General features: G+C 41.5%; 1 protein-coding gene across 9 annotated transcripts in view; it reads left to right on the top strand.

Moving 5' to 3' along the window:
• The window catches only part of LOC133462280 (ryanodine receptor 3-like), a 139,807-nt gene that overhangs the window by 79,511 nt on the left and 33,521 nt on the right, over positions 1-26,775 (top strand). For all 9 annotated transcript variants that reach the window (XM_061743443.1, XM_061743445.1, XM_061743441.1 and 6 more), the window contains 22 exons: positions 79-279; positions 3,402-3,504; positions 5,417-5,548; positions 16,091-16,364; positions 16,483-16,597; positions 16,781-16,913; positions 17,231-17,334; positions 18,271-18,406; positions 18,545-18,731; positions 18,888-18,996; positions 19,089-19,209; positions 19,657-19,826; positions 22,300-22,520; positions 22,778-22,868; positions 23,283-23,423; positions 23,784-23,947; positions 24,107-24,185; positions 24,599-24,688; positions 24,783-24,929; positions 25,964-26,026; positions 26,187-26,262; positions 26,527-26,650. In XM_061743443.1, the coding sequence (XP_061599427.1) occupies positions 79-279; positions 3,402-3,504; positions 5,417-5,548; positions 16,091-16,364; positions 16,483-16,597; positions 16,781-16,913; positions 17,231-17,334; positions 18,271-18,406; positions 18,545-18,731; positions 18,888-18,996; positions 19,089-19,209; positions 19,657-19,826; positions 22,300-22,520; positions 22,778-22,868; positions 23,283-23,423; positions 23,784-23,947; positions 24,107-24,185; positions 24,599-24,688; positions 24,783-24,929; positions 25,964-26,026; positions 26,187-26,262; positions 26,527-26,650 (2,981 nt within the window). The remainder of the gene's footprint in view (positions 1-78; positions 280-3,401; positions 3,505-5,416; positions 5,549-16,090; positions 16,365-16,482; positions 16,598-16,780; positions 16,914-17,230; positions 17,335-18,270; positions 18,407-18,544; positions 18,732-18,887; positions 18,997-19,088; positions 19,210-19,656; positions 19,827-22,299; positions 22,521-22,777; positions 22,869-23,282; positions 23,424-23,783; positions 23,948-24,106; positions 24,186-24,598; positions 24,689-24,782; positions 24,930-25,963; positions 26,027-26,186; positions 26,263-26,526; positions 26,651-26,775) is intronic.

The raw sequence follows: 26,775 nt of genomic DNA, 5'->3' as shown, positions 1-26,775 counted from the left end.
TGGACTGTTTTGCCGGTGAGAGCGGATACAACGGTAGCTGTGTAAATGTTTGTCTCCTCCCCCTTGTCTGCTTTCCAGATGTGCGAGCTGCTTGACTACTTCTGCGACTGCGAGCTGAAGCACCGCATCGAGGCCATCGCGTCCTTCTCCGACAGCTTTGTCTCCAAACTTCAGTACAACCAGAAGTTCCGCTACAACGAGCTCATGCTAGCCCTCAACATGTCTGCCGCTGTTACAGCGAAGAAGACCAAGGAGTTCAGGTCGCCTCCTCAAGAGCAGGTGAGGCAAAAGTACAATAACGTGCTTTGACAGCCTCGGATCATACTCTACTTTTGAGCAGAACAGAATAAATGTGTTGAGTATATTTCATTTCATTTCATTTCATTTTTATTTATTCCATATCATGGAAATAGTTCACATATGTTCCATTCCATGATGGAAAAGGGGCAAGAAGAAGAAAGCCTTATATACCAAGCCCCTTTCTCAAAAAAAATAAAACAATTCATATGAAGATGGTCTGTCCGTCTGTTCAACAATCACTACTTATATAATACCAAAAAAAATAAATAATGAAAAAAACAAAACAAAAAAATAAGAAAACATACACACTAACTCACCAACAATATAAAAACAAAAACAACAAAATATATTTTACCCGTTAAATTCATATTGTCTAATTGTGTGGTCTTTATACAATTTCTTGAACTGTTGAATATTTTTACAATCCTTTAAATCAGTTGTTAAGGAGTTCCATAATTTTACACCACATACTGAAATACACATTTGTTTTAAAGTAGTTCGTGCAAACGGATGTTTAAAATCAAATTTCCTCCTATGGTTCTTATTCACTTATCCCGTCTGACCATGTCAAGATAAGTAATCAGACACAACTCTCAGCAATATATTTAGCCCCTTTGACACAGAAATCACCCCACAAAGTCACTAAAAGACACTCTTGCTGACCTGTGCTTGCTCACGCTCTCAAATCCCAAGTGGCGTAATGCTGCCCAACAGTGTGCTTGCAAATAGGGTACTGATGTAGAGAGAAATGAGTGACAACAACCGTGTTTAGAGCCATGAGTGCCCCCGCGCTGGCTCTTCCTTGTACCACAGTTGTCAACTCAGCCCTGGTATTAACTCTGCATCCGACTCAGATGTGCACAAACTCTGACTCCTCATCCCCCATTACAGTCTTATCCCCCCCACACATCACTGAAGAGCTCTGATGCTCAAATCAAGGGATGTATCCTGCGCGGGCGGGGAGGACCTATAATTTGTAATCATTGCTCTATTGACTTTGTTTTTTTTCCCATATGCAAATGAGCAAAGAACTCTAATGAGATGACTTTCGTATCAAGAAAGAAACAACACTGACTACTTTCAAAGTGACACAGAGTTATGATTAATTTCAGTGCAGCAGTTCAGAGGCAAGAATGTCCAGTTGAGTTACACCGTGATAGGCTTGTTAAGGCGGACTTGCATATATTCCATTTAAAGTTATGAAATAAAGCAGAAAAAAAATAGAACTTGTAATTACAGTATGTTAAACAGAGGTCCCTTTTTATGGTTTTAATCAGTTCCCAGAGGAATAAAGTCAAGTCACGTTCATTTCTATAGCGCACTTAGGGCCTGATTTACTAAGATCCTAAATAAAGAGTACTAAATTGCGTGTGCACTGAAAAAGTTTGCGCGTGCTGTTGTTGTGTGTTTTGCGGGTGATCAACTAAGAATGCTTGCGCAATTGATAACAGGTGCAAAACGCAGTATTTAAATGAGGTGTTGCGTGTCTTACGGTTTGCGCCATGGAGAGTCTGGATGGAAAGCAGGATAGTCGCAAGCGCAAAATGAAATTTTGACGAGTTGGAGTTAGAGATATTAGTGGAAGAGGCAAATAAACACATTCATGAACTACAGCAAAGAAATTTAAACATTACCAAAAGAAACGCAATATCGGAGAAAACCTGCGATAGAATAAATGCAGTTGGTAAGACAAAAAGAACGGCAGATGAGGTTAAAAGAAGGTGGCAAGATATAAGGCGAAGAACTAAAGAAAAAGTGGCCTTTAATAAAACTTGTGCAACCGTTTTTAAACTAGCATGCAGCAGAATAAAGACTCTCTCTCTGCGTATTCTTTGATTTTGGCGATGTCGCCTCCTTGCCACAATAACAGCAGCCATCGGTGCGTAATGCTGGCCAGATTAGCACCTTCCTTTCGAACGTATTAAATACAGACGCAATCATAATCCCCTGCAATTACTTTCAGGCTTGGTAAATCTCATTGCGTGTAGTAAATGAACCTATTTGCATTTTCCCCTCCCAGTATTTAGCGCTTTCTGGCGGGTACGCCCCATATTGATTATTCATCAGGGCAAAAGTACTAAATGAACAGCGTGTGCTATTTTGCTCATTTGAGAGGCGCAGTCCTCTTTGCACGCTGTTAGTAGATCAGCTGGCACTTTGGTTTGCGGGTGATGTCAAGTTTGCACACGTTTTTACGCACGCATACCTTTAGTAAATCAGGCCCTTAGTACAACTTCAGTTGACCAAACTACTGTACAGGCTGAAGCAAATTAAAAAAAAAACAAAAACAAATCGACAATAAAGATTAACGCTTGTGTCCCTTAATTTATATAAAGAAAATAAGCTATCATGAAAAAGAACATCCAAAGTGCTATTTACGCTGTGAAATGCTTGTTTGGCATCTTTACATGCAGCACCTTTACGCTCCCAGCTGTTAGACTTCATCTACGTGTTTCAAATGTTCCTGAAAGGTCCTCATCGTGAGTGTGTGACTGTAGTCAAAGTAATCCGGTGAGGAACTGAGTGTGCACATTCAGCTTTACAAGCACTCGCACAGTCAGTGCAGCATCTCTGTGAGATCACAGCTGGAGACGGAACGCAGCACTTCACAGCTATTTTAATGACTTGTCATGTCGTCCTGTACTCTGTAAGCCTGATCCACATGGCATTTAAAATCTAAAGGACATGCATTTTGCCCTTAAAAACAGACAAAAAGAGAGAAGTTTTATATATTCTTGAGGTCTTAATTAAATGTCTGTGACATGCTTCCAAATACCACAGAGATGCAGCAACAGCTAACATTTAATGATGAAGTTGGGTCGAGGAAAAGACGGGGAAGCAGGATAATAATAATCAGATGAGGCTGTGATGTCACACAAAGATGCACATTTGAATTGCTCTTTTTTTTTAGACTCAGACAGTCGGGTTGGTAGAGTTGTGTTATGTTAACGAAGACTTTCTTCACAACATGGTCCCTTAAGAGGACATCAGACACCAATCGGAGACTAAATCACTCAAGCAAAAGGGGACATTTAATTAAGTTCTTCTGTAAGTGAATTATTCCTTAGAGCTGTGTGTTTTTACATTTATCCATATTTCAGATCAACATGCTGCTGACTTTCAGTACGGGTGAGGACTGTCCCTGTCCTCAAGACATCCAGGAGGAACTCTACGACTTCCACCACCAGCTGCAGCTCCACTGTGGTGAGATGGAGATCTTTTATTGGTTATTCATATCAAATAAATAACACGATATACTTGATATACTTATTAATATAATTTCTTTTTAGATTATGCAGTAATATTTAGTTAATTAGAGACATTTTACAAAGAAAGAAAGAAAAAAAATCATAAATTTGTCGCATGGATGCAAATATATATTGTGAGTATACTGACTTTTTTATTTTTATCTGATTATGTTTATACTCACCATTCACGTGATCCAGATTCACTCAGGAGAAGATTTGAAATTTATTGATTGTAAATCAGTACACATCATCAAAGTACGGTTCTTCTCGGATGAAAAGGAGGAAATAAGGAAAAAAGAAGCAGGCGGAGAAACCTTCTCTAAAAAGTGAAAAGAAACATCCCTTTTTAAATCTTGAGGCCAATACAACACTCTGGAAGTAAATAAGCTGTGAACTAAGCCTAACCAGCTTCCTCTGTAACTGTAATGTAGGAGTCCGCATCACCTCATATCAATAGGTGAGTGAGAACGACCAGTCCAGGTGATTTTTGTTGGTGAAAGGTCCCTGACCCTTTTTGGGGTGAAAACCTGAAAGCAAACCGTTAAATTCGAAGGGCAGCCCAGATACAGCGTTTGAATCTGAATCACTGAAATAAGGTTGTTTTATAAGACGACAGTGCTGCTTTGTAGCCTTAAGCATCTTGCCTTCCTGGCAAACATTTAAAAAATGTGTTTACAGTGCCATGATTGCCACGATTAAATAGGATCACATGTTAATATTGAGGAATAAATATGGATGAACAATGCTACGAAGTGGCCAAAAGTGTTCATATCACAACATATAATTGTCTTTAGTTTACCGTATTATTGAATCTCCAGATAATTATTTCAGAACCAGCCCTTTATATGACGCTAAACATCAGAATCTGATCTCGTTTTTGACTTCGCTGAGATGAAGAGATAACAAGGAATATATATGACAGCTGGGCATGTTTTACAGTCTCCTGTTTGAATCTTTTCTGTGGATTACCTAAAGCCACAAATCTTTTGTCTTGCTGTTCTTCTCTTTGAAAAAGCATACGATATTGTGTATTTTTCTGTTCTTCTTATCAGTTGATGAGCGAAATGCTGCGTAGCTTGGTTAAGCATGACAACGGCCACAATTCCAACTTGCCGCGTTAGTTTTGTACCATTAGTTTTCAACCAAAAAGGAGCTTGGTTATCCAGGAGAGGTAGACGTGATGTAAAACTCGTTACTCATCACCTGCCTTGATGTCAATTCCTTTTTATTATATCATTTATAGTTAAGTATTCTGATAGTTGTGCATACTCATAATTAAATGAGAGATAAAGAAATAGCCTTTGTAAAACTTCCATATTGAGTTTCAGTAAGTTTATGTTAAATGAGGTTCATGTTCAATTTTTTCAAAGCATAACGGTCTTCTGAGAAATAGGTTTTCCACCAAGGATGGATTCACAAATCATGGAAACAGATATAAGCCAAAACAAAGAAAAAGTCAAAGGTATTTAAATTAGTTTTGTAACCTGACGTTTCACCATCAGCAGAATGGTGCCAGCGCTTCTTTTTTCCCCCTCTCCATCTTTCTCTCGGACTCCCAGCAGAGGATTTATAGTTCAGCGCTTCTACGTTTGCTCTGACATCCTGATGTTTTAATGAATAATTGAATTGCCCAACCCTCTGTGGTTCTACAGAGCGGATGGTGGGCCAACTAAGCCTTGTGGAGCCGACCTGTCATGGCAGTTTCCTCACGGAGAACAAAGAGAAATGACCTGAAATTGACAACAAGATTAAAAAAAATGTGTTAAAAAAAAGGATGCTTTTCATGCTGTACTTTCCTGTGAAACCACAGTAGGATTGTTTTATTGTACTCCATGGATATAGCGTGCTTGTCTTTTTGTGCTGTGCAGGAATACCTATGGAGGAAGATGAAGATGAGCAAGACACATCTATTAAAGGCCGCCTCCTCATGCTGGTGAACAAGATCAAAAGTCAGCCTCAAAAAGCTGAAGAACCCACAGAGAAGGAACAGTCTGCACCATGTGAGGAAGTCACTGCTTTTTCTACTGGTTAAGTTTAACTGACCCTGGTCGAAACTGTGTTTCCTGATTAGCCTGATGAGGCGTATTCCTTCTTTAGAATGAGCGCGGCAACCGTATCGGCAGTCTGTTCTGCTGAATCTCTGGGAAATAGCAGACCTACTTCTTTACGTTTGTTTCCCATGCCATTCAAATGCTTCAAAGTCAAAACTGTGCTCTTTAGCAAGGCATTTTTTGCCTCCTGAACCAACTGTCTGGTCTTTATCGAACAACTAATGGTATCAATTAAATCCTTGTTTGATATAAGCCTCCTGGCTAATCAACCCGTTTTGTTTACATGGATGTTGCTGAGAAATGTCGGTTTCTCAGCGAGCCTCTCTCTGTCAGGTCTGTTTGTTGTGCTCCTCGTCAGGTTTCGCTGCTGCTGCTTCTCTTCACTCCGTCTTTTGCAAATTTGTTGTAGCTCTTTGCAGCTCCTCTCCCTGCAGTCTCCGGAGGAGTGCGTGCAGCACCAGTGAGCTTCACAAACATCTTTGAAGCTTTCAGACACAGCAGTTGATGACTTCCTATCAAACTCGGATGTGCCTCGGCAACCTCCCAAATTTGACTGCGATATGAAATGTGGGCTTAGATGGAAAGTGCGAACCGGGCTTCAGCCTTGCATGTAATTGTGTGCGGGGTCACGTGAACAGTGACGGTTAACCTTACATGCTGGAAGTTTCTGGTTCAAATCTTGGCTCGACCGTTCTATGGGGAAGATTACAAGTTCTCCTTGTGCCTTGCTCCTCCTATAGTCTCCGAAAATGAAATTAAGGCTTTTTGGTGACTTTAAGATGACTGTTGGTGTGATAATGTATTTTTTTTTTTTTTGTCTCATTTGTCTTTGTATGGCCTTTTTGATGAACTGGCCACCCCCCCAGGCTCTACACTTCCTTTCATCTAATGATATGCTTCATCCCCTTTAAGATACTCTGAACATAATCAAGCCGTTCTCAAAAAAATGGACGGATGGATGAATAGAAAGACGGAGAGACGGCCGACACATGAACCTAGCCTCTTCATCGCAGTCATTTCCATTTAAATTTCTGTTGTAGCGCAGTAGAGGAGGAGAGGCTCATCTATCAGCATTTTCATAAAAAGACAGAGGAGAAAATTGACACACACCTGTAGATGGGAAAGACATGTAAGGATGAGGATGTCATTCCGGGTACCGTTCTCAATTACTGAGGTGCGACAAAAGCATAAATACAAAACAAGATGTCTTTAATATGCTAGCTGACATGGACTTTTAAGTGACTGCTTGTGACCATCAGTATTAAAGGCAAGCGTTTTATATAAAACTGCTGCTCACAGCTGGATATTATGGGATTCATTCATCAGAATGTGTTCCCACCGACTGCAGGAATTTTCAGACACAAATAAATGTCCCTGTTCCAGCACTAAAAGCAGCACATTCGTTCGATAACCCATAGAAATAGTTTATTTTACCTCCTCTGGAACAGTCCCAAGAGTCCAGGTCCACTCGAAATATAGAGAATTAATATCAAGCCTAAATCTCTGCTGCTGACTGCAGACAACAAAAGGAGAGGCAGTCTCCGCGGGGATTAGCCGCGACCCTGACAGGACAGTTTATGTAGCCACTGTGCGCATTTTAAGAAGCAGAGCGGGATGGAAATAGAGCATCTTTACTGGAACAAATTGTTTTGGTCAGGGGGAATGGCGGTCTCTTGGGGGTGTCGACTCGGGGCTGATGGATCAGAAGACTCATTTTCAGTGGCAGACGTGCTCAGGAGCGTTGCATCATTGTATCTGCCTCTGCATCATCTGATGGCTTGGGATGATTACAAATGAATCTTTTCATTTGAATAGCTGTGTTGTGATGCATGATTTGGACGCCGTATTTGATTGTCTCATCTTGGCGGAGACAGTTTCATTATTCCTTTCAGTTGTTTTAGCAGAGGGTGTGTGATTCAACATTCACCAGCTGGTCCCAGTAATTCAAGATATTAAGGGCATGAAGCGCTGCACATACTTGTGTATCTGCTCAGCATTTGAGGATAATTGGTGTCATTGGTTTTGCAGGTGTCTTGTGATGGACCAAAGCAATGGTAAAATAAAAATTGGTAAATAAAACAGCGATTTCATAGATTTTTGGCCACAAGTGATAACCTCAAGCTGTACGCATTTTTAAATGAGTCTGTTTGAAGTGTCCATAATATCTACTGGAACTTAAATGTATGTGTCAGGGATTCACACATAGGAGGAGGGGGATTTGATTTCCCTCATTTAAACCTGCCATTAAGATGCATCCTCAGAAATCCAGTCACACTTGTGTTCATTCACATCTGTGGCCTGTTTCTGAAAGTCCTGAGAGTATGTTGAACTGAAAATGAGGGATACTCTAGGTTTTCTGTTTCTGGTAGAAATCTAAGTGGAAAAAGGCTGGAGTTAATAAGGAAGGTTACCTCAAGCCCATTTCGAAAACTGGGGCAACTTAAACTCAGTCTGTCACCGTGGTAACTTACTGTGGAAACATAACCTGGTTGAAAGTAGGTTTTGTTCCCTCTTTCTCTTCACACAAAGCTGAAACAATCATACTGATGAGACCCATTCTGCAGACATCTGAACAAGGACATGTACTTTTATTATTAACTGAAGAGGTAGCGGCGGTCAGAATGCAGATTTGTACCGGGAAAGGCTCAGAATAGTTTGTTTGGCATGCTGCATTTAAAACGTTTTTCTTTAGAATTTTGTAGCTCTGGCGGCCTTCATTGAAGTGAGACAGTTAATTTGGCAGAGACAGGGGGAAGACGCAAAGAACAAACCATGATTCAAACCTGGTCTGGCTGCATGAGGACCGTTTATAGCTACTGCTCAACCAGGTGAACTATCCAGATCCCCATACTGCCATCATTTTTTTCTGCATACTTCCGCAGCCCTCATACACGATTGATCCCTCCGGATGTCACACAAAACACTAATTGTGTCCGTGCCCTTAGGCCGCGTTCAGACTGCAGGCAAATCTGATATATATCTGATTTCTTCTCATATCCGATTTTCAGGGCTGACTGTCCACACTGTTTTTAGCAAGTGTCCATATCGGATCTGGCTCTGTTCAGACTGGGCCACATCATTGACTGATCTGATGGGTTGCCGTAGCAACGACGTCGGAGCGGAGGCGTCACCCAGCGCGTGTATTGTGTGAAGTCATGTAATTTTTTATATATATAAAAAAATCCCAAAATATCTGTACCGTTTCTGATTGGGTCGGCACTGCGCATCATTTTTAGACATAACAATGAACGCATACCGCAAAAGTTGTGTCTCAGCGGAGGGACCCGACGTCCCAGCAAAATGAGAAACAGAGAAAAGTGTTCAGAACAAAACCACAGGAAAACTAACAAACCAACCAACAAAGCTCAGAGTTAACAAAACGAACCAGCAATTAATAACTGGCAGCCCCGCTCTGTAACCTCTCCTCCTAGGAGGAGAGGGGCTGACGGGCTGCAGGTTCAGGCTCACAGCGCGACTGAAGGCTGATTTATGGTTCCGCGTTACACCGACGCAGAGCCTACGGCGTAGGGTACGCGACCCGCACCTACGTGGAAATGCAGTCTTTTTTTCTGCTATTAAAACATGATTTGTAATGTGAATTTGCAACACTTAAACTACAAATAATAGTTTTTGACGTGACATCAGAGATTGTACATGCTCTCTGTGAAAGGATGAGTAGCTCCACAACTGGAAATGGGCGGGTGGTTTGGAGCATCTGGGACAGTCATATCCGATCTGAGTGTTTGGAGCTGTTCAGACTGCGAGCCATCTGCCCAAATGCGATATGGATCGGATATGAAACTACCTCCCGGAGGTGGTTTCGATCTGGTTTGCAAAAATCGGATATCATGCGGTTTGGGACTGTTCAGACTTCAAAAGAGTCATCCAGTTTCAATCTGGATGGGCTAAAAATCGGATATTTGCCTGCAGTCTGAACGCGGCCTTACTGTACTTGATGCCAAATGCCATATAATTATGCCATATTTAAAAAGTCATAAAATATTGAACCTATCTGCAATTCCTCCCACGCCACCTCTTTCCTTTACCACCGCAGCTTTGCCACTTTTCCTTAGACAAATATTGTCAAATTTGTCAGGAATAAAAGATCATAGTTGTAGCCAGAAACAAGTAGGAGGATCGCTTCCATTTAGCTGACGTTGCCATGGTTATTCATGGTAATGATGATGCAGTGGTGACATTTGTTTTTATAGTTGCCCTGTATTTACTTAACTTGAATCAACATAACTGCTAAAATCCCAGTCTAGAATTGTAAAATTGGAGTTTCTAATCTCAAGGTTTGTCTGCTCTGAGTTCATATTCGAACTCTGTTTACTTTAAAATATATTCCTCAAATGTGACTTGAGTGATCAGATCTGACCTTCCGCGTCTGTTTGCAGATAAACACGTACATCATTTCTGCTTCCGAAATTCATTTTTTATTTTGGCAAAAGTTGATAATGACGAGGTGTAACTCGCAGGAAAAAAAGAAAGAAAACGCACACAGAAGAGGAAGCTGGAAATAACAAACTGAAGAAAATCCACCACAACCTACATTTTTTCCCAGCTTTATTCTGCAAAGGATAATACAATAATAAAATTCAAGCTGCACACAATGCAAGCAAAGACCTGTGATAAAAGTGATAAAAAACAAGTGATAATCAGATCTGAATGTGTTCAGACTTCGCTGTAACAACGAACTCCTTCGTTACTGAAGTGGCAAAGCTTTGTGTTTGGGAGGTGTTTTAATGTTGCGCTGTAAGGCATTTTCAGCACTACAGTTACTCTGCACTTTAGTGCACACATACATGTGCACAGACAAACATTTGCACAGATCCTCAGGATTCAAAATTTATTGGGTATAATTTTCATGTAGTTCTGACGTCCAGTGGTTTCACAGCTGGTTGGGTGGCCTGACGGCTGTCAGTGATTAGCTATTATGTTTACATGCCCGAACAGAAAGTCGAATTGTTGCATTAATCCGACTGATATTGAAGTTTTAAAAGCCGTGTATAGACTTAAGTCGGGCTGTAGTCGAAACAAACTGAAGCTCTTGACATCGAGCTATTAGTGCCAGGTAACGCGGTCCTAATCCGAGTTATTCCGCCATGTATACGCAACTCACGCTGAACCAACCGAGGTAAAAGAAAAAGAAGAGGGAGACTTTGTGTGCATCTTACCTGCAACATGATCAGGCTTAGTATGTACGAAACTTACAGAGCTGCTGCATTGTTAGCGTCCATGTTTCTGCTTGTTTACTAATTGTACCGGAAGAATGCCAACGTGAAAGTGAACGTGCGTGTGGCGCCACCTAGCGTTGCGGAGTTGAACGCACCTCACTCAATAATCGATTGTCTTCTCGTGCATGCATACTCAGATTTCTCTGAAACTCCAGTTTAATTCTTAGCTAGATTGTTGCCAACAGCAGATTTAGATGTGCATGTAACCACACTGACGGTATCAAGTGTTGGATGTAAGTGAGATTCATTCGCCTGTCCTTTGTCGTCTCCAGGGTGTTCAGTCAAAATGCTTCCCCCCAGGGCCTGAAGCCTCTTCAGGTTCCAAGACAAGCCTTTGTTGCTGTCAGTGTTTGGTATCTCAGTCGTTTTTTTATTATTATTGCAACAATTTTTAGTAATTTAGGGTTTTACTAATGCCTGTATTGTAAACTTTGAATAATTTGTGGATTGTTTTAAAGTTGTTGGGAAAGTGAACCTCTTTGGGAGGGAACGTTTCCGACCTTTCGTTTAGTAGCAGGTATAAAAGGCCACCTCTTTTATTTAAGAAGGTATTTAGGTGTCAGATTTGGTGCTCCTGTAAGTTTGTGGTTGTAATAAAGGACAAAACTATGCAGATATTTCCTCCTACATAGTCATTATCACTGTTATCCAGCCGCTTAGTGGCTGTCCTGTTGCACTTGCAACAGCATTGGCCTCTTGTGATCGGATTTCCTCTGCTTTATTTTAAAGTCAGGTCGGAATCGGGTCTATGTTTTAGTCCTCACACTTAAACATTATCCTTTCTTACTGAGTACGCACCCCGGGCCCAACGGTAGCAGCTCAAAGAGATCTGAACGTTAACAAGAGAAGAAAAGAGGGAAGGAAAAACAGAAAAGCGTGTCTGTAAAGCAATACATCATCAGACATTTAGTAGTTGGTTAAAAACACGTTGGGGGGAGCTTGTGATGCAGAGGTCTGTATGCTGTTTTTTCCAAATAGCCTCAAGTCATCTATCCTGTGGTAGTTAAGATAATAAAATGAGAAAGGTTAGCATATCAGCAAACTAACAAAGTCGATCCAAACAACGTAATTACCAGAACAATATTTGAGTTATTTAAGTCTAAACTAAATGTGTTTTAATCATAACTGGAAGAGCTTTTGTGTATAAAACATTTATAATTTGCGCTTTTATTTAAAAATTAGGAGGTTTCCGGATGGTGGGAGAAGAAGACCATAATTTATCTAGTGCTGCAACTCCAGCTATAGGTTCTTCTACATATCACATCATGTCCCTCCCAGAGACCCTGAGGATGCAGGCGCCGACACTGCCTTGGCCTTTTATTTTATAAAAATGAAATAAAAGCAGCACAGAGGTTTTCTACCTCGGATGAAAGGGTCATCCAGCAGCGGCATTTAATGGTTAGCCATGACGACTGGCCTTGAAGAAATCAATGCGTGTGTGAGATAAAGTGTGGGAGTGGTTGCTTACATCAGTGTAACTTTGCATAAAGCAGAAGATGAGAGAGCTAGCAAGCGAGTGTGTTTTACGGCGTGACGTGAGAGTCAGGTGTTGTGAAGCATCGGCTGAGAGGATGAAATGTCACCTCTCATTTTGGATCAGACTGGGGCTTGTATTGTTTTTCTGACTCTTGCGAGCCTCTCGGCTGCAGGATCGTTCACTGCTGTCACTCTGCTGGCTCCTCCTGTCGGTCAAGAAACAGACAAATCTGTCACCTCGTCTTAAAACACACACTTGCGGGTTATATTTGTCTGTGGATTTTAATGGTAGAGGATTGTTTAATTGATGTCTTTTTTTCGCATTGTTGTTATCTATACCCTCACCCACACCAACTATTGATTCAGTTTCAATACATAAAAGCTGTTCAAATAAATGCTTCACGTCACCACAAAAGCTGAGCTTTTATTATCTTTTTAATGAATGAGCTTGCAAGCTTTGTAGAAAAGGTTTTATATTATATTTTTCTACCTTAAAAGGGGAAGTCTTGTGGAGCTGTACGACGCCGACCTGCTGCTGGGCTTTTTGTTCATGACGACTGGATTTCTTTGTTTTCTTAATGTCTCATGTCTTTTTTGTTATTATCATCAGTATTCAGGCTTTGGTGTGTAAAAACAGGAGCACCCAGTCAAGTAGACATCCTCTCAGTATAATATCCAATAGCTCTTAAGACTTGTGTGTAAATATGTCTCCATGGTGTGTGTGTGTGTGTGTGTGTGTGTGTGTGTGTGTGTGTGTGTGTGTGTGTGTGTGTGTGTGTGTGTGTGTGTGTGTGTGTGTGTGTGTGTGTGTATGTGTGTGTGTGTGTGTGTGTGTGTGTTCATGGCAGAAGCACCGTAAGGAGGGTTGTTTCCTCTTAATGTCACCTCACTAAATGGAGAAGGTTACAGTTAATTTTCTTCCTAAGACTAGGAACAGATAGTAAGGATTACACGATAATACGGACAGCTCTTAAAGACCAAATCAAATCTTCTCCATTTCCCTGCTTGTAAATTTTAGCAACTGTGTTGTCACATGCAGGTATTATTTGTCCAGTATAGGCAATTTATGGTTCCAGCACACTTTTGATGATCTTTATAGGCAATATAGTTTAGCACATAACTTATTATAATAACACTGTGAAGGTTATGGCCCAGCTCTGTTGTTCCCCCATCGTTTCAGCATCTTCTAACCTACCGTTATGTTTTTATGGCTCAAATCTTTCCTACTTTGATTCTCTCTCCCTGCACTTGGCCGTCAGTCTAAGAAGAAAACTTAATTCATGCTAACGCCAGCGTCAACAAGTTAATTGTGCCAACTTGTTATAGAGGCTTTGACACAAAATGGAAATCTTAATTATGTGATTTTGTTAAATGTGGTCATTTTTATTTTTCTCTTACATGAGTGTGACGTGAGAGTCTTATTGTGTTGTTCGTGTTGTTGTCCATGTCCTAAGCTGCGTGACGATGTAGGCTCATTTAGGTAATTTACGGGCTTTAATTATTCAGTATAAATGAATTCTTTAGTGTGTTTGTACAGATTCTCAGTCATCCAGGTCATGGAAAGATCTAAAATCGAAATTAACACCTTATTTTTCTTAATTCTTCGAACAGTAACTCAAAAGCAGAGAAGCATAGGAAAACAGTTTCCCAAACTTTTGGTTGCCATGCAAAATATAAATAGAACAAAATGCATTTATCTGTAAATCATTAAGCCGAATGTTTATCTAAAAAAGTACAACAGGTACTTTCGAAATGTTTAGAAACGTTATTTCTTATGTGTAATGTTGAAATAATGCAATAAACCCTTAGACCAGGATGAGCAAAGGTGAAGAGCAAATCAAGCCAGGCACGGACAAAAAATTTCCAGAGCTCTGATTGTTTTTAATCCAAAAACACAACACCAACTGGAAAACAACTAGTGGTAGCTCAAACCTGACCCCACATTAACACCTGTCAACTCCAGTTACTCCCATTATAAACATGCAGGACAAACCACCCCACAAATCACACATACACACCTTACACATCAATATTTACAAACTAGAAACAATAAGTCAAAAACCCATTTAACCATCAAAAGTATAACACAACTCAAACTTAACATACAAATCAAAACTAAACTCCAGAAAACAAACCAAAACAACGCCTCCATCCCCTTAAGTCCACCCAGCATGATGGTTCCCCCAGTTGGGGTCCTTGGCTGCAGTCATGTGTGCACCCATGAACTGCCCCCTAGGAAGCAGATCTCAAACAGAAAGGAGTTAAATCATGCCCACATAAACAAAATAAACAATGTGCATTTAAAGCAATCACTGATCTGACCTTTTAGCCTCTAGTGGAGGGAAAACTTAGCCGCTCCCTCACATTATGAAAGCAAAACACTTATTTTTAGTCCGTCTTAAGTAATGTGTTTCATACAAGCAATATTTACAATTTGCTTTGGTTTGAAATAATCAATATATATATGTATGTACATGTATATATATATATTTTGAATTTGTCTACGTCATGTGGAGTGATGAACATCCAGATCATCTCGAATGCTCATTTTTTTAACTGTTTTTGCTTGGGATGGAATGGAAAAGAAGGACTCTATCGGCTCTTTATCGGCTTCTTCATATATATATATGTACAGAGCCGTCTGGGAGATTTGCGAGGCCCTGTGCGAATTGGCCGGGGGGGGCCCTTTTGGGTTTTTCGGGTCGGATCGGGTGTCTATATGCGCAATTTTAACTCTCCAATTAGCAAAATACTGGATACCTTCCCCTGCCTCATCATCATTTGGCTTGCCTCGACGCCCCACGGCTGCTTGAGACCCGGTCGGAACGGTGATTTTTCCAACAAATTTATCAAACAAGCCTTTCAGAGAGGCATTAAACTCCTGAATCTGTCTCGTTCTCTCGACATGTTGTGACAGTTTGTTCCACACTCCAACCGTCTGGATCAGAGCACCTTGTGTCTGCACTTGATCTGATCAGTTGTATTGAACAACAGACACGCGCATCATTGCACATATATTTATTGATATGCACATACTAGTACACATTTAGGTCTGTAATGGAACGTGACTGTTGATATTTATAAGGGAAAAAACGAGAAAAAAAAAAAAAAAACGGCCCATAGCGCGAGGCCCCGTGTCGCACGGTTCGCACACGGCGGCCCTGTATATATGTATATATGTATATATGTATATGTATATATATATATATATATATATATATATATATATATATATATATATATATATATATATATGTATATATATATATATATATGTATATATATATGTATATATATAAAACTAGACAGATTCAAAAGCACTAGTCCTTCTGAATGATGTATTCAGGTTTCTTTTCTTTTCTTTTAATTTTATTTAATTTTTTATAGGTTATATATGATATGATATTGTGAGGAAGGAACAGGACTAAATAAGCGTTCTGCTTCCTCCTGTTCCCTCTCGAACACATTGTTTTGCTGTGTGTTTTCATTTTGAATTAGACTGCTAAATTGTTTTGCTTTTTTTTTATTTTGATGCTTTTAATTTGATTGGGTTTTGTTGTGTTTGAGAGTGCGTTCTGCAAATATTGAGCCAAATCCACAGTACGATTCCAGTTGTTTTATGGACCTGACTGCAGTCAGGACATGACGTCCACTGAAAACATGTACACTCCTCACTAATTTTACCTCCAGTGCCAAACAAACATTGGAAAACTTTGCTTTCACTCATGCTACATCAATAAGATGACATTGACGTATCTTTACTTTACCTGCTCCTCAGCAAATCTAAAGGAGCTCATCTCTCAGACCATGATCAGCTGGGCCCAAGAGTGTCACATCCAGGACCCGGAGCTGGTCCGCAAGATGTTCAGCCTGTTGAGGAGGCAGTACGACAGCATTGGAGAGCTGCTCCGGGCCATGAGGAAGACTTATACCATCAGCGCCGCCTCCGTCCAGGACACCATCAACCTTCTGGCCTCCCTCGGTCAGATCAGATCTCTGCTGTCTGTCCGCATGGGGAAGGAGGAGGAGAAGCTCATGATTGATGGACTGGGGTAGGCTTCTCGACGAGTCACCGACGCGGATTCATTTTCCAGTCACGTTTGCAATGCGACAAAACATGAATGACACATTTTGTAACAAATATATTCAGTTTCTTATTTATCTTTCCAGTGACATCATGAACAACAAGGTGTTCTACCAGCATCCGAACCTAATGAGGATACTGGGCATGCATGAGACCGTCATGGAGGTCATGGTCAACGTGCTCGGAGCAGACAAGTCACAGGTATAACAACAGTTTTTTCTATTGGTAGCTGGACATGAGTAAATATTACATTTGACCCAATTATGAAACTGCATTAAAGGTAAAACTGCATTAAAGTGGAAGCATGGGAGCAGACTGCAGCAAACCTTTAAAGTCAAACCTAAGGGAAGCTGTTACTTAGTTTGTATATATTCAAACCCACAGGAAATTGCTTTCCCGAAGATGGTGGCCAGCTGTTGTCGCTTCCTGTGCTATTTCTGCCGGATCAGCCGCCAGAACCAGAAAGCCATGTTCGACCACCTCAGCTACCTGCTGGAGAACAGCAGCGTGGGTCTAGGTGGGTGAAACCCGCGTTGTGTCTGCTACGTCTGAGGACTTGGAGATTTAAAGCTGGCAGCAAAAATGTAATCCAAACATCAGGTTTATAAACACACACACATGAACCCTTTTGATGCTTAAAATGACTAATGCATCCAGAGCAAAGTGCTGATGCTAATCTTTGGCACATGTTTGGAAATGAGCTGCCGGTAACAACTTCGGAGAGGAAATACCCCCCTCTGCTGTTAGTTGAGATGTTTGTGGAGCGCGTGCGCTGCTACTGGGTAGTCGTACAGATGTACGTGCAGCTGAGCCTGTGTGTGATTGGTGTTGCAGCTTCTCCGGCTATGAGGGGATCCACCCCTCTGGATGTAGCTGCGTCCTCCGTGATGGACAACAACGGCCTGGCCCTGGCTCTGGAAGAACCTGACCTGGATAAGGTAGGACAACGTGGCATTATTCTGTTTGAGGAAAGTGTTTTGATGGGATGTTGAAAGTGACCAAAGATTCGGGCCGCTCGGTGGCGCAGTTGGTTAAGCAGCGGCTCATATACTGAGGCTACAGTCCTCCTCCTGCAGCGGTTGCAGGTTCGAATCCCGGCCTGCGCACCTTTGCTGCATGTCGTCCCCATTCTCTCTCTCTACCCCTTTCCAGTCTGCATCTTCAATAAAGGGCCATTAGAGCCCAAAAAAATCTTAAAAAAAAAAAAAAAGTGACCAAAGATTCAATTGTCCTGTTAAGAGCTTTAAGTGACATATCCCATGTCAGGGGTCGGCAACCCGCGGCTCCAGAACCGCATGCGGCTCCTTAGCGCCGCCCTAGTGGCTCCCTGGAGCTTTTTCAAAAATGTTTGACCTTTTTTTTCCTTTTCTTCTTCTTTTTTTCCCCCTTTTTTTCTTCTCTTTTTCTTTTTTTCATGTTTTTCTCCTTTTTTTCTTCCTTTTTCCTTTCCTTTTTAATCTTGACATTTCAACTTTTTTCTCGACATTTCGACTTTTTTCTCAACATTTCCACATTTTTCCAGAAAGTTTCAACTATTTACTCGACATTTCGACTTTTTTTCTCGACATTTCGACTTTTTTCTCAACATTTCCACTTTTTTCCAGAAAATTTCAACTATTTACTCGACATTTCCACTTTTTTCCAGAAAAGTTCAACTATTTACTCGACATTTCGAGTGCATAATGAAAAAAAATATCTTCCCCCAGTTATAACTAATATAGATACATGCAGTATGTGTTGTTTTCATTCAAGGCTTATACAAGACTTTTCATTTTTTGCGGCTCCAGACATATTTGTTTTTTGTGTTTTTGGTCCAATATGGCTCTTTCAACATTTTGGGTTGCTGACCCTTGTCCTATGTCATGTATCTGTAGGTGGTCACCTACCTTGCTGGCTGTGGCCTTCAGAGTTGTCCCATGCTTCTGGCTAAACGCTACCCAGACATCGGGTGGAACCCGATAGAAGGAGAACGCTATCTGTCCTTCCTGCGTTTTGCTGTCTTCGTCAACGGTAAGTCATGTTTAAGTCAGTCTATGTATCCATCTCACCCTCTTTTTTTATGTAAACACGTAGAAAAACCTCACAAGTGTGGAAATTCTGCACTGTTTTGAACTGGCGGACTTGTGTGCCATTGTGTCTGTGTTGCAGGCGAGAGCGTGGAGGAGAACTCCAGCGTGGTTGTCAAGCTGCTCATCCGTCGCCCGGAGTGCTTCGGACCTGCTCTGAGAGGCGAGGGAGGCAACGGCCTGCTGGCTGCCATGAAGGAGGCTATTAAGATCTCGGAGACGCCTGCGCTGGACCTGCCGGGCTCCGTGCAGGGATTCAGCTCGGATGTGTAAGCAATAAAAATCAAATTAATCTCCTCTCGTTGATGCTGCGGGCCGGCCTGTTTACCCGTCTGCGCTTGCATCTTTGCTGGGATGACCTTTAAAAATGTTATTCTACTCGTCTGGCCGCTTCCTCATCCCCGGACTTTATTTCTCTCCCGTAGATCTGCTGACGGTGACGATGAGGAGGAGGTGGTCCACATGGGCAACGCCATCATGTCATTCTACTCCGCGCTCATTGACCTTTTGGGGCGCTGTGCGCCTGAGATGCACGTATGTTTAACCAAAGCTGGGACATTTTCGTAGTTTTTCCAGAACTTTTTTGTTGATTTCTCTTTAATACATGTTGCTTTCCATTGATTTAGCTCATCAACAAGGGGAAAGGTGAAGCTCTGCGTATCCGCGCCATCCTTCGCTCTCTGGTGCCGACTGAGGACCTTGTGGGGATTATCAGCATCCCTCTCAAGATGCCCATCACCAACAAAGGTAATGATCAAATGTTCGCTCTTCTGTATCTTACTTCATCCAGATAGCACATACTTGTTAGTTACATGCCACACTTGTGATATCTCACAAACAGAAAGGTATTGATTTCATTCATTTTACCTTCTTATGAAGCACAGCGCTTTGCTGTTCCGAGTAAGACAGGGCCGCTCTGTTGATTGATCTGCATAAGCATGGCAAGACTCTTCACTTAAATTTGCTGCTGTGAGCATTGCAACGCCGGCTTTATCGGCAAGGATAAAAAAAAAGGCAGCAAGCTGAGGCCCCGGGACCAGAGAACTCTAATGAATACACACGGTCCTCCTAATCAGAAAAGACTTGCCATTATGTACCGTACCGTACCGAGACGGCTCCCTGGGCATTTCCCACCTGTGGGAATTACATTGTTCAAACACTGCGCCTTTCTGTGTCTGCTTCACTGTTTCTCAGACGGGTCGGTGACCGAGCCAGACATGTCGGCCAGCTTCTGCCCGGACCACAAAGGCCCCATAGTGCTGTTTTTAGACAGGGTGTACGGTATCGAAGATCAAAGCTTCCTGCTTCACCTGCTGGAGGTGGGATTCCTCCCCGACCTGAGGGCAGCCACCTCCCTGGATACGGTACGTAGAGCTGACGTCACAGAGTCAACTAGGAAAAGCCGACCATGCTATTAAAACTTCTTGACAAAACCCAGGAATGCTCTGAAAGAAGCCTTTAATAACAAAGAGCCTACAACTGAGCTAGACAGGAAACTTGCACGACAAACTGAGGAGAAGCAACTCACAGCCGTATATATGTATAGATGTGTATGTTTATGTATGTATGTATGTATATATATATATATATATATATATATATATATATATATATATATATATATATATATATATATATATATATATATATATATATATATATATATATACAGTATATATGTGTGTGTGTGTGTGTAATTGTATTTTATATATAATTGTATTATATACTATATGACAATGTAAGGGGGGGCTGAACTTGATAAGCTTTGTTTCCTTCAGCTCCTTCTCGAACTTGCACTTCATCGCAATGTGCTATTTTTTTTTTTACATTATTATATATGGGTCAATGACGAATAAGGATTTTCAACAGGTCAATTTTATAAATTCGTATACAAATTTTAAATTAAGTGATTTCAGAGTTTTTTTTCAAGATAAATTGGCACTAGCCTTAAAAAAGGTCATGTGGTGCAATCATGATTCATATTAAAATAAATTAATTTCCTTAACATCTTGACATCTTTTTGTTACAAGTTTTCAGTGTTATACAAAAATGGTTGTTTTTTTAATGGTCGCGCCACATGATATTTCATAAAATGGACATCATCAGTCAAACTTTGTTTGTATATTATGATGGAAATATAAATACAAATGTGTTGCAATCTTACACACTACAATACAGTTCGTAAATCATGCCAGATAGGGCAAAAGATTGATTTAAAAACATTTAGAGTGATTTCAAAAAAAGTTTTCAAAACAAGAGTCATGGTCGGACGGTCGCGCCACATGACATTTTGACGCTTAAAACAACAACAAAATCCCAAATAACTAGTATTCTTTGTAAAATTCAAGTGAGTCCATATGTGGGACAGGTAGTTCATATATATGGTATTTTTTATCCGGTTAAAGGAGCTGTATGTAAGAGCAATAATAAAACGAATCATAAAATGACCCCGATATGTCAACAGACATTTAAAAATCATGTTCATTTCAAATACTTATGTCACTGACAACAGCACTCAAGCCAGGATATTCCAGTTTAAAAAGAGGAGTTGCAGCCTCAACTGATGTTTATGTTGTCATTTTTTGTTTTGGCCTGAAGCTCCACCCTCCACCTATCTCCCAATCACCAAGTCAGTATTGTTTCTGAAGCTCCACCCTCCGCCTATCTCCCAATCACAAAGTCAGTATTGTTTCTGAAGCTCCACCCTCCACCTATCTCCCAATCACCAAGTCAGTATTGTTTCGGCATCCGGGTTGCCAGCTCGGCTCTAATTATCGCAGCCATGGCAGCCTACGTTCCTGCTGCATTCTGCAGCCTACCTGGCAACCTCTGGTCGGGGGGAGGAGGGGGGGGGGGACACGCCGCTCAACAATATTTTGAAAGTGACTGCAGTACCAGTTTTGGCCATTTCTTACAGACGGCTCCTTTAAACCTTTTTTGAATTGAAAAAAAAAATCTGTTCTTCAGAAAATATAGGCATCACGTCATTGACCGATATACCATTTGTTTTATGCTTGTGCATGTTTGAGACGAATAAAAATCAAATCAAATGAAATCCTATATTCAGGAAATCTGTAATAGAAAACCAATATAACAGGATCAGAACCAACAGTGAGACAAACGGTGCACATTATTCTGTAGGTGTCCCCCACACCACCAGAACAGACACCATAGACGTCTGCCAGTGTCCCGTCATCCCCCTGTTATCCTCACATCAGCAGCTCACTGGATCTGATGGGGATCTGAGGATCTTAGGAAGCTGGTTGAAGGATTAGGAGTCTGTCGTGTTCCCGTGTTGGTTTTGTAGTCAGTGGGTGTTGTGTGCTTGTCCTTTAAGGGTGTCTTCAGGTGGTTAAATCAGAGTCGGAAGGATTCCCAGCCCAAGATTTATATTCATCAAAGATGAACTTCATCTGTCAGGTTTGTGCATGAGGTTTTTATGTGGTTGCTGATGGACGTTCTTCCTCCGGCCTATTTGTTCTGGGACTTGTGGTTTCTTTGCGTCTTTTTTGACAGCAAAGACAACTCTTTGCTTGGATATCTCACATGACTCATCTTTGATCTGATCCGACAGTCCCTGAGGCTGTCATCTGGCCTCAGCAACCGTGTTATTTCAGCAACACCTAAGAATATCACTCAACCTGCGGCTAGCGTGTCTCCTGTCAGGCATGAAGTCGTCCTGATTGCACTGACAGTCACTTAATTTACTCCTGTCATGTGAACAAGTCTTTAGGGTAGCAACAGTGCAGGGTTTTGTCTTCTTTTACCTTCTTTATTTCCCTTACATTCATATATTCTCCCTCACTGCCGTATGACCTGTGTTTCCTCACGCTGCAGGAGGGTCTCTGCACCACCGAGACGGCCCTGGCTATGAATCGATACATCGGCTCGGCCGTGCTTTCCCTCCTCACTCGCTGCGCCCCTCTCTTCGCCGGCACGGAGCACCACGCCACCCTCATCGACTCCACCCTGCACACCATCTACCGCCTCTCCAAGGGCCGCTCGCTGACCAAGGCGCAGAGAGACGCCATTGAGGAGTGCCTGCTGTCTATTTGCATGTGAGGAGCACAGGGTTAAAGTTTTTACAGCCAGTGATAAAACTTGTTTCTCTATCTCAGCAGGCAGGAAAAGCAAAGATGAACAGCACATTTTTTATATATTTTTTATCAGCTTTTGAGGAACATTCTTATATAACTCACAGCCAGATTTCTCTAAATATCCTTTCAAGTCAGTGTGACAGGCTCGGTCAGAGTCTGAAGATCTGACGATGCCCAGGGGCACTAGCAGTCTTATCTCCTTTCACCCTAATCTGCAGGCACCTTCGTCCCTCTATGCTGCAGCAGCTCCTGTGCCGCCTCGTCTTTGATGTGCCCTTGCTGACTGAATACTGCAAGATGCCTCTGAGGGTTGGCAGAAATTTCTTCCTTCCTCTCTTTTATTAAATGCGTTTTTTTTTCTTCTTTGCTTTAGCATTCATCGTCTTGCGTCTCATACTGCCCTCCCCGCATGTCTGTGCAGCTCCGTTTTAGTGTCTTCCTGTATGTCTCTTAACTGCTTTCAGTCTCAGGTTTTTCATTTTCTTCATTCCTGCTTTTCCTGTGAGCTTGATGGGGAGTTATCACTATAATATATAATATGTAATATATTAATACAGGCGTCCTTACTTTTTGACACTTCCACACTCAGAGGTGCATGGAGTATAACAGAGTGGTGGGCTTGATAATCTGGTGTGCTATTTCCTGTTACCAACTGTCTATTTCATAAATTCAGTATATTTATTGTTTTTAAATGTTACCCTATGACTTTTCTGCCTCTTCTAGCTGTTGACCAACCACTACGAGCAGAATTGGAAGTACTACTGTCTCCCGTCGGGCTGGGGCAGCTTCGGTACAGCATCAGACGACGAGCTGCTGCTCACCAAGAGGATTTTCTGGGGCGTGTTTGATTCTCTTTCCCAGAGGGTGAGGCACCTTGAAAGTTTGCCACTTTTTTCCCCTGGGTTCATTTTTGCATAATCATTTTCATTTACTTGCCGCAATAACTGCAACAGTGCTTCAAAAGAAGTGAACAGTTCTACAGAACTCACAAATCTCATTGATTTGAATATGCACTTGTGCACAAGGGGATCATTTTCACAAATAACTTGTAAGCGGTGCAGTTAATGCTCGCCCTTTACAAGTGGTGGGCAAAAATAATTGTACAGCTTTATTGAGATCCTGATTAAATTGGCATCAGATCACACTGAGAGTAAAATGCCTCATACAGAACGTCTCAGGGAATCAATTACATAGTTAACAGCAATTTTTTGTCTCCCCATGCAGAAGTATGACCCAGAACTATTCAAGATGGCCATGCCTTGTCTCAGTGCCATAGCTGGAGCGTTGCCACCCGACTACGTTGATGCCTCTATTATGACCACCTTGGAAAAGCCTGTTTCTATAGACGCTCAGGGAAACTTTGACCCTAAACCCATCAATACTGCAAAGTAAGACCCCTTTGGATCCAGAAATCTGTGAAAGATGCACCATTAACCTGACAAAATACATTGAATCCCCAATATATGTGTATACGACTGCACCAACGTGCATTTGGACTCAATTGCATTTAGTCACTGTCACCCTTTTTCTTGTTCTTCTTCCTTTAGTATTGCTCTTCCAGAGAAGTTGGAGCATTTTGTCAACAAATATGCTGAGCATTGTCATGAGAAATGGTCTGCAGAGAAGGTAAGGTCAAAGATAAAAGCGTCCACCAGGGTCACAGTGGGTAGTAAATGGAGCAGTATCAGACTCATAGCAGGCCATGAGTGTTGAAAGAAAAGGACAGGGCACTAAAAGTGTCTGGCATTGAAGAAATACAGCACATGAAAACAGCTGGGGGACATTTCAGTAAAAAGTCTCCCTTCAGTGATGCTTACTTGATGTTATAACCAAAAGGGATACAGTAATCACTAAAGTAGTAATTAGTCTTTGGATATTTAAGAATAACAGGAGCTGAGATGGGCAAAAGCTACATTTTTCATGACTCCTTTATTTTTTATCGTTGAGCTAATTTTTAGGTTTTGACACAATAAGCAGGAGGCATCAAAATATTCTGGGTAGTTTTGACTGTTGTGCATCCCTGCCGCCTTGTGTTTAAGGTGCTGCTGGGTTGGAGGTATGGAGACTGCGTGGACGAGAAGGCGAAGACTCACCCTCAGCTCAGGACCTACAAAGCTCTGACGGAGAAGGTACGGTAATTGTGTGCCCTGCTGAATAGATGATTTATAGAAGATTTAAGTCTTAGTTTATTGTTCCTTTTCCATTTCTGTTAACTGGCTCCAGGAGAAGGAGATTTACAGATGGCCAATCAGGGAATCCCTGAAGAGCATGCTGGCAATGGGCTGGAGCATGGACAGGACAAAGGATGGGGAGAGCATGTCTCTGCAGAGGGAGAATGAGAAAATGAGAAAAATATCTCAGGCTTCACAGGTAAGAAAGTCAAAGTATTCAGTAAAGTTGCAGTGTGCTACTCCAGTTTCTTCCAGGGGGGTTGTGGCAACTTTGAGATCAGTTTCCAGCTTTACATGACAATGCAAATGTATGTCGGTCCAAAATTACTATTCATGTCCCCTGGAGGACGTCTTACCAAAGGACTGAGTGCAATCCTCAGCACGAGTAAGCTGTAGGTAAAGTTCATGTCCAGCATCTTACAGTACACCCAGCAAACTGGTCTCACATCAGCACACACTAAACTGATAGAAATATACTTTTCTTAAAGGTTTATTCTCAAATATCTAGATTTCTCCTGCTGATGTTCAGCCAAAAAAAGGTTCTTACGGCTCCCTGCTTCATGCACAGGTAGTTCAAGCATCACCCCGCAGGAATAGAACATTTATGATAACATACTTAGCTTTTTTCTTTTAAATTTCCAACTTCAATAAAATCAGGAGTCTTGTTTACTTCTGACTTACTACATACTACAGCGGAGCATGATTTGAAGATATAATATTAGAATAATGATTAATTCTGCCTTAAGCTGGCCTGTGGCATGACAGAAACCTGCAAATGTGACATCTTCAGACCATGTAGATTCCAAATAAAGTGATACTGTTGCACTTTTACCGTATTTGAGTTCAGACACACAAATATATTCTCTCATGCTCAAATGAATCCCTGTTAAAATGTTTTTGAGAGAACAATTCCAGTTTTCAAGTATTTATCCACAGCTTATTTGTAATAGCTTAAGCCGAGTCTGAAAATCATCATTCAAAGCTTACAGCTGTTATCGCTTTGCATGTTCTGAGTTTTAGCAGTGCCACTTGTTAGTAGTTGCTTTATTTTGGAGCAAAAAGTACTTCTCTTGCTAATCTTCTTTCAGAAGGAACAGAAGTTCATAAGACACTTCGTAATCTTTTGCAGAACAAAAAAAAAAAGCTGCCGAACCAGAAATGTTGTTTTATCAAAGTGTTGATTCACAGCTGAGAGCAAGGAGTGTCTCATCGTAAGTCTGCTTCCATTCCCAGGCCAACGGCTTTAATCCGAGCCCGATAGACACAAGTAGCGTTGTTCTATCCAGAGAGCTGCAGGTGAGTGATTGTAGATTTGTTGTCTCTGTCCTTCCTTCTTTTTTATATTTCAAAGGGCCTCTCTAGTGAATGCAAGATAAAAGGGGGATGTTTCATGAATGGGTAATGTGGGTAAGATGCGCTCCTCACTGAGTTTGTCTCTTGTTGTGTTTGGTCTAAGGGGATGGTGGAGGCGGTAGCTGAGAATTACCATAACATTTGGGCCAAGAAGAAAAAAAGTGACCTCGGAAGCAGAGGTGAATGGTGAATGAAGTCAATCGGGAGTGAATACTGCACAGAGACATTGACTATTTATGTTTGCGTGTGGGTGGAATAAACTGCTAGCAGCATAGGTGTTGTTGCTGCTTTTTAATGAAGTTTCATGCATGCGTGTGTCTCCAGCTGGTCTGAGTTGAATAGTATGGGCTGAGGTGCTTCCACTTCATCTCTGCCCCAACACGGCCACTCGGACGACAGACGGAGTTAATCATGTCTGGGCTCAGGGTTGTTTGTGGTTTCAGGTGGGGGAACGCATCACCTGCTGGTTCCCTACGACACGCTGACAGCCAAGGAGAAAGCCCGTGATCGAGAGAAGGCTCAGGACCTTTTCCGCTTCCTGCAAATTAACGGCTATAGCATCACAAGGTCAGTACGCGCAGAGCATGTTCCTGATGTTAATGCAGCCCTTCAATAAGTGTTTGGTGGAGTGCTTTATCAAATGATGCTATGCCCGGATGATGTTAATTTGAAGATAATATGTTCTAATGTTG

The sequence above is a fragment of the Cololabis saira genome, chromosome 16 (assembly GCF_033807715.1).
Source record: "Cololabis saira isolate AMF1-May2022 chromosome 16, fColSai1.1, whole genome shotgun sequence".
NCBI classification, from domain to species: domain Eukaryota; kingdom Metazoa; phylum Chordata; class Actinopteri; order Beloniformes; family Belonidae; genus Cololabis; species Cololabis saira.
The sequence above is the reverse complement of the archived record's forward strand: the minus strand, read 5'-3'. Positions and strand labels throughout refer to the sequence as shown.